At 48.6% G+C, this 7465-nt stretch overlaps 1 protein-coding gene across 2 annotated transcripts; it reads left to right on the plus strand.

Annotated features, from left to right (window-relative positions):
* LOC129839592 (uncharacterized) lies at positions 1-4428 on the plus strand. 2 transcript variants are annotated; one of them, XM_055907133.1, is made up of 5 exons: positions 1-104; positions 193-245; positions 333-3954; positions 4092-4128; positions 4209-4428. In XM_055907133.1, exons 1-4 carry the CDS (start codon positions 58-60, stop codon positions 4099-4101), a joined length of 3732 nt encoding a protein of 1243 aa, XP_055763108.1. In that variant the 5' UTR covers positions 1-57; the 3' UTR covers positions 4102-4128; positions 4209-4428. The 2 variants fall into 2 exon arrangements, with proteins under 2 accessions (XP_055763108.1, XP_055763107.1); XM_055907132.1 differs by lacking the exons at positions 4092-4128; positions 4209-4428 and having other exon boundaries at positions 333-4084.
* The last annotated feature ends 3037 nt before the right edge of the window (positions 4429-7465 follow it).

The following is a 7465-nucleotide window of genomic DNA, read 5'->3' on the forward strand; positions in this document are numbered from 1 at the left end:
ACAGCAAAAGGGATATTATGCTAGGGCTTATACCGGCCATTTGTTCTGATTACTGGGATGGTTTTGAGACGCAAAATGGCTGTGATGATTGGAATCGCTTTCAGGTAGGTTTTTAAAGTATTGATCTAGTTTCCCTTGTCCTTCAGGTGTTACAGGTAGCTTTGTTTATAACAGACTTTCTTTTTTCCTAAGAGTTTCTTGGCTTTGTTGCCTGCTAATTGGCGGGATAACCTGTTCTACATCAAGTGAGTTTCTACACATTCATTTCAAGTAGCAGTGTTGATCCAATAACTTCAAAGGCTGGCATTTTACTTTACTTTCTTCTAACCTAGGTGATGGGTATCCTGCACCAGGTTCTGATGCAGCATGGCTTGATGCAGGCTCACTTAGGTCTAAAGGATATGGTAATTACAACTCTCCAACAGCTCCCTTGCAAGCGCAGCTAACCGAAGAGCAACAGAAACATCTGGCCGCCATCTTGCAAAAGCAACTAGCCCCCATGCCCCAGGGACCTCAGAAAATGTGGTATCCAGCTCAAATGCCCCAGCAGGAAAAGCAACACGCCGCCATGATCCAACAGCAGACTCTACCGGACAGTTATCCTGAGCAGCCTCAAGCAGTGTTATATCCAGCTCAAATACCCCAGAATCAACCAGCTACTGTACTTCAGCATAAGAAGGAACAGGCCTCCATACCCCAGTTACCTCAGCAAGTGTGGTATACAGTTAAAATTCCCCAGCAGCAAAAGCAACCAGCTACTGGTCCTCAGCAGCAGAAGGAACTGACCACCATGCCCCAGAAGCAACCAGCCCCAATGCCTCCACCGCAGAAGCAACCGGCCACCATGCACCAGCAAGTGTGGCATCCAGCTCAATTGCCCCAGCAGCAAAAGCAACCAGCTACTAAACCTCAGCAGCAGAAAGAACCGGCAGTCATAACCCAGCAACCTCAGCAAGTGTTGCATCCAGCTCAAATACTGCTGAAGAAACTGACTGCCATGCCCCAGAAAGTGTTATATCCAGCTCAAAAGCCCCAGCAGCAGAAGCAACCGGCCGCTGAACCTCTGCAGCAGATTGAACTGACCGCCATGCCCCAGCCTCAGCAAGTGTGGCATCCAGCTCAATTTCCCCAGGAGCAACCAGTCCCTATGCGTCAACTGCAGAATGAACTGACCACCATTCCACCACACTTGTGGCAATCCGCACAAATGCCCCATCAGAATAAGCAACCGGCTGCCATGCTTCAGCAAGTGTGGCAACCGGCCCCTATACCCAAGCAGCCTCATGACGTGTGGTATCCAGCTAAAATGGTCCAGAAGCAAGCCACTGCAACTCAGCGGCAGAAGGAACTGACCGCCATGTCTCAGCAAGAGTGGCATCCAGCTCAAAATCCCCAGCAGCAACCTAACGTTTTGGCCCAGCAAGTGTGGACTTCAGCTCAATGTCCCCAGCAGCAGAAGGAACCGGCCACCATAACACAGCAATTGTTGCAACCTGTGCACATGCCCCAGCAGCAACAGGAACCGGCCAACATACCCCAGCAAGTGAGGTATCCAGCTCAAATGCCCCAGAAGCATCTGGCCTCCATGCCTCTGCCGCAGAAGGAATTGACTGCCATGCCTCAGCAAGAGTGGCATCCAGCTCAAAATCCCCAGCAACAGAAGCAACCAGCCCTAATGCTTTTACCGCAGAAGGAACTGACTGCCATACCCCAGCAACCTCAGCAAATGTGGTATCCAGCTCAAATGCCCCAGAAGCAACCAACCGCTGAACCTCAGCAGCAGAAGCAACTGACCGCCTTGGCCCAGCAAGTGTGGTCTCCAGCTCAAATGCCCCAGCTGCACAAGCAACCGGCTGCTGAACCTCAGCAGCAGGAGTTGCATCCTGTGCACATGCCCCAGCAGCAACTGAAACCGGCCACCATACCACTGCAGCAACCGACCGCCATGCTCCAGCAACCATGGTATCCAGCTCAAAAGCCCCAGCTGCAGAAGCAACCGGCCGCTGAATCTCAGCAGAAAATTGAACCTACCGCCATGCCCCAGCTACCTCAGGAAGTGTGGCATCCAGCTCAATTTCCCCAGGAGCAAAAGCAACCAGCCCCAATGCCTTTACCGCAGAAGGAACTGACTGCCTTACCCCAGCAACCTAGGCAAGTGTGGTATCCAGCTCAAATGCCCCAGAAGCAACCTAACGTTTTGGCCCAGCAAGTGTGGTCTCCAGCTCAAATGCCCCAGCTGCACAAGCAACCGGCTGCTGAACCTCAGCAGCAGGAGTTGCATCCTGTGCACATGCCCCAGCAGCAACAGGAACCGGCCACCATACCACTGCAGCAACCGACCGCCATGCTCCAGCAACCATGGTATCCAGCTCAAAAGCCCCAGCTGCAGAAGCAACCGGCCACTGAATCTCAGCAGAAAATTGAACCTACCGCCATGCCCCAGCTACCTCAGGAAGTGTGGCATCCAGCTCAATTTCCCCAGGAGCAAAAGCAACCAGCCCCAATGCCTTTACCGCAGAAGGAACTGACTGCCTTACCCCAGCAACCTCGGCAAGTGTGGTATCCAGCTCAAATGCCCCAGAAGCAACCTAACGTTTTGGCCCAGCAAGTGTGGTCTCCAGCTCAAATGCCCCAGCTGCACAAGCAACCGGCTGCTGAACCTCAGCAGCAGGAGTTGCATCCTGTGCACATGCCCCAGCAGCAACAGGAACCGGCCAACATACCCCAGCAAGTGAGGTTTCCAGCTCAAATGCCCCAGAAGCATCTGGCCTCCATGCCTCTGCCGCAGAAGCAACTGACCACTATGCCCCAGCAAGAGATGTATCCAGCCCAAATGCCCCAGCAGCAACTGACCCCAATGCCTATACTGCAGGAACAACCAACAGCTATGCTCCAGCAAGCATGGTATCCAGCTCAAATGCCCCAGCAGCAGAAACAACTGGCCACCATGCTGCAGAAGCAACCAGCCCCAATGCCTCAACCGCAGAAGCTACAGGCCACTATGCCCCCGCAAGTGTGGCATCCAGCTCAAATGCATCAGCAGCAAAATCAACCAGCTACTGAACCTCAGCAGCAAATTCAACCAACCGCCATGCCCCAGCCACCCCAGCAAGTGTGGCATCCAGCTCAATTTCCCCAGGAGCAGAAGCAACCAGCCCCTATGCATCTACCGCAGAAAGAACTGACTGCCATACCCCAACAACTGTGGCAAACGGTTCAAATGCCCCAGCAGCATAAGCAACCGGCTGCCATGCTTCAGCAAGTGTGGCATTTGGTGCAGAAGCCTCAAGACATGTGGTATCCAGGTAGAATGGTCCATAAGAAACAAGTCGCTGCACTGACCGCCATGCCGCAGACGCGTCAGCAAGTGTGGCATCCAGCTCAATTTCCCCAGCAGCAGAAGCAACCGGAAGCCACGCCTCTACCGCAGGAGCAACCGACCGCCGTACCCCAGCAAGTGTGGTATCCAGCTCAAATGTTCCAGCAGCATCCGGCCTCCATGCCTCTACCGCAGAAGCAACTGACCGACATGCCTCAGCAAGAGTGCCACCCAGCTCAAATACCGCAGAAGCAACCGGCTGCTGGACCGCAGCAGAACCAACTGGCCACCATACACCAGCAAGTGAGGAATCCAGCTCAAAGATCCCAGCAGCGGAAGCAACACACTGCTGTGCCACAGCAGCAACTGACCCCCATGCCTCAGCAATTATGGCATGTAGCTCAAATGCCCCAGAAACAACTGGCCCCAATGTCTCAGCAGAAGCACTACGAAAGCACTGAAAATAGTGCCTCTGCTAGCTCTCAGGCCAGCATCGTTGAACAGTCGGGTGTCATCCCAATCTATTCCTACCGTTCCGAATCGCACTACAAGAATGGCAGAACTGTCTTCTCCCAAACCCGCTACACTCCTAGGGAGGCTATGCCTGTTGACAGTGGAGATTCTCCCAAGGACAGGTATGTTGGCATTGGTGCACCAAGCATATATCCACCACTAGTGAAGCTTTCTGCAAGGTAATGGATAACTTTAACCTGCTCTGAACTTTGCTCTCTGAATTTGAAGTCCTTTGTACTAACCATATATCTATCAACAGGAAAATGTAATGGATTCATCCTCTAGAAGCTCTAATGGTGAGAATTGTTTTTGACATAGGTTACTTAACATTCTGTGTTGCTGACACTGCAGTTCTTTCTGCTTTTGTTTCAACCAGGAAGTTGCTGGTGCTCTTGCTGCTCTAGCATGATGGGATCCATAAACAGTTTTACTTTCAAAAATGCCTTGTCTCTTTGAGATATTGGTTCTCATGTCCAATGCTTGCTGAGAACAGGTGGTGTGCAGTCTGTAGTAAAAATGACTAATGTTCAGTTAATTCTTTGGTTTTCAAATCTTTTCACCTTCGCTACTGGTTCAAAATAAAAGCTTGGGTCTACATAAAAGCATTTGTCAAGGGGTGATTTGTCAGACATTCCTCATATGTTCGTACTTTAGATGTAGGCATGCATTGTATACAGTGAGACTGTCTTCAACCAGTCTAAGCTGTTGGTGAGTAATTTAACATACAGGGAACTGGTTTTAGATGGTCAGACCATGGCTCATTTAGCTATTAGAATTGAGTGACCTTTTGGTTTAAAACTTGTATTTGGCCTTATACTATAGCCCACACCACATGGCAAAGTCAAATCAGTTTAGCAGTGTCTGTTCCATATCTAGGTGATGGCTCAAATGTTATTTTGGGCACTGAAACCCCTGTTGGCACATCTACCTCCATACTTCTGTTTGTTTGGGTTACCTTCAGATGCGTCTTACAATTGTGGGGTCAGAGGGAAACGTAACTATGTTCGGGAGTCAATTTTCCGCAATGGTCCTAGTTTGTTGGCCAAACCGTTCTGATGCTATAGATATTTTTAGACTGCTTTTTGGGGTGTCTGACCAACACCACTGTAGCTCGGCCCCTGTCCACCGCAGATGCGTAAGGGCGACAGGTGGGTGCAGTGGATTGTGACGCAGCCCATTCAAAACGTTATAGCTTCAACACGATTTTGATGGGGCCTTTTACATTGACGTGCCTCAATACTCTTCACCTGTAGCCCATTCCTCCTCATCCATTTATTGTACCACAGGCTCCTATAGAATGGATCCAGTGTATTTGATTTTACGATGCCTGGAATGGTTTAACCTATCAATTAACAATATATTCTGTACAGACTGTCTTCAAACTTGTACAATTTTCTTAACCAATTATTAATCTAACTGCTTAGTATGAGAATTCAGCCCTTAAATTGGTTTATTAAGTTCCAATGATGAAGCTGGCAAGGCACTAGCAGGGAAGCTTAGCTAGCATAATATGTCACATGGAACTCAATCACAAACATTGACACAAACGAACACATTTGCTGCTGTAGTCGACTGCCTGTTTGGCCAAAGACTCATGACACGGGACAATTGTATATGCATTCAATGGTCTGCTTTTATGTAAAAAATGTAATTCTGTTCTCGGACAATCTCTTGTCTACCATGCAGTAGCACTCGCATTTGGACACACTAATTCAAGGGTTTTCTTTATTTTTATTCTTTCTACATTGTAAAATAATAGTGAAGACATCAAAACTATGAAATAACACATGTGACTCGATTCAGGAAACTAGGCGTATGTCGCAAGTCACGATTTCACAGGAGAGCCGTTTGAACGTAAAAATCTAAATGCGTTTTTTGGCAGAAATTCCTTCTCGAACATGTGAACTTTCATGTACCTTAACAAACATGTATGTCACCTGTAAATACAAAAACAATTTAAATTACCTTGCCTGGTTAAGCCACAGTAAAAGTAAGCAAACTTCTCACTAGCCATGATTGTCTGAGATGAGTGGGCTGGACATGCAGAGAGAGGAGTTCGGATTGGTCTGCCATATTGAAGCCGTCTATTTGAGCTCGTCAGTCTGTGTTGGTAATCCTGTCGAACGCTGCTTTAAAAAATATATTTTGTATATTGGAGCTGCATAAGTGTTGCTCTCTGTTTTCTGGAGGATCAAGTTTTAATATCAGTGGAATTAGAGTATGATAGCTAAAGAGGTGGACAAAACCCCTGTCTCCGGATTACATCTTCAAACCGTGCAACCGTGGTATGGCATTCCTGACAGGGAGACACGTCCATGATGCATGTTTATAGTGTAGCATTAGCTAGCTACATTTTCAGATATGACATTTCTAATTTTGACAAAGTGGTTTCATTTCAAGCTAAGTGTACTGTTAGATGGCTGGTTCCCTAGCTGACGTTATTATTTGTTTCCTGGAGCCGTTTGCTTTTCTAGTTAAAAATAACACTGTATAAATCCCAGAACTTCAAATGCTGGCATTTTACGATTTCAAGCGTTCTTTTCTTTCGTAGGTAATTATAGATATATTCCCCAAAATAAATTAAAAGGAACTGGCCACAATGCAGTGGAACCTACCAGCTCCTGTGCCTCGGCAGGTGGAGCAACCGGATCCCGTGCCTCAGCAGCAGAAGCAGCCACCCACAATTCCTCATCAAGTGCCACGACTGGCCCAAATACCTTAGCTGAAGCAACTGGCCAGGGTGCCTCGGCAGCGGAAGCAACTGGCCACAATGCTTCATCAAGCATCACGACTGGCCCAAATACCTTAGCTGAAGCAACTGGCCAGGGTGCCGCACAAGCGGCCACCCATAATGCCTCGGCAGCGGAAGCAACTGGCCACAGTGCCGCGCAAGCGGCCACCCATAATGCCTCAGCAGCGGAATCGGCCACCCACAATGCCTCGGCAAGTGTGGCAACTGGCCCAAATCCCTTAGATGAAACAACTGGCCACAATGCTTCATCAAGCATCACGACTGTCCCAAATACCTTGGGTGAAGCATCCGACTCCCGTGCCTCAGCAGAAGCAGCCGCCCAAAATGCCTCAGCAAGTGTGGAAACTGTCCCAAATACTTTAGGTGGAGCATCCAGATCCCTTGCCTCAGCAGCAGAAGCAGCCACCCATAATGCCTCAGCAAGTGTCACGACTGGCCCAAATACCTTAGCTGAAGCAACTGGCCACACTCTCACCTCCTGACCTCAACCCCTCCATCTAATCCACAGAGGTCCATCTGTCTCCCCTGTATCAACACGTTGCTCTCCTCTTGTCCACCCACACACATTCCACAGTTGTCTTTCACAGCTGTCTTTCTACAGAGACCCAGTCTCTTTCACTCCTTAATATACAATGTGTCTGATCTATCATGTCTTCAATATCTCAATGTTCAAAACGTAGAATCCAACACATGGCACATTTTAGACCATTCCATTGGTCGTTACGTGAAATCTCCACGCACCAGGGGTAACGGACATACAAATAAAATCGGCAATTATCGAATCTCCTGACTTTCATTGAGCAATTAGCAACACCTGAGTATATCAGTTGTCACTTATAAGCCAGCCATTGATTAGCCATTGATTAGCAGTGTCTGGGGAT

This window comes from Salvelinus fontinalis, chromosome 40 (assembly GCF_029448725.1).
Source record: "Salvelinus fontinalis isolate EN_2023a chromosome 40, ASM2944872v1, whole genome shotgun sequence".
In the NCBI taxonomy this organism is placed as follows: domain Eukaryota; kingdom Metazoa; phylum Chordata; class Actinopteri; order Salmoniformes; family Salmonidae; genus Salvelinus; species Salvelinus fontinalis.

Excerpts from the sequence above, each read along its gene's own strand:
- LOC129839592 (XM_055907132.1), top strand. The coding sequence starts at position 58 with ATGGTTTTGAGACGCAAAATGGCTGTGATGATTGGAATCGCTTTCAG. Across the intron at positions 105-192 it reads ATGATTGGAATCGCTTTCAG|AGTTTCTTGGCTTTGTTGCC; the intron begins GTAGGTTTTTAA and ends TTTTTTCCTAAG. Across the intron at positions 246-332 it reads GATAACCTGTTCTACATCAA|GTGATGGGTATCCTGCACCA; the intron begins GTGAGTTTCTAC and ends CTTCTAACCTAG.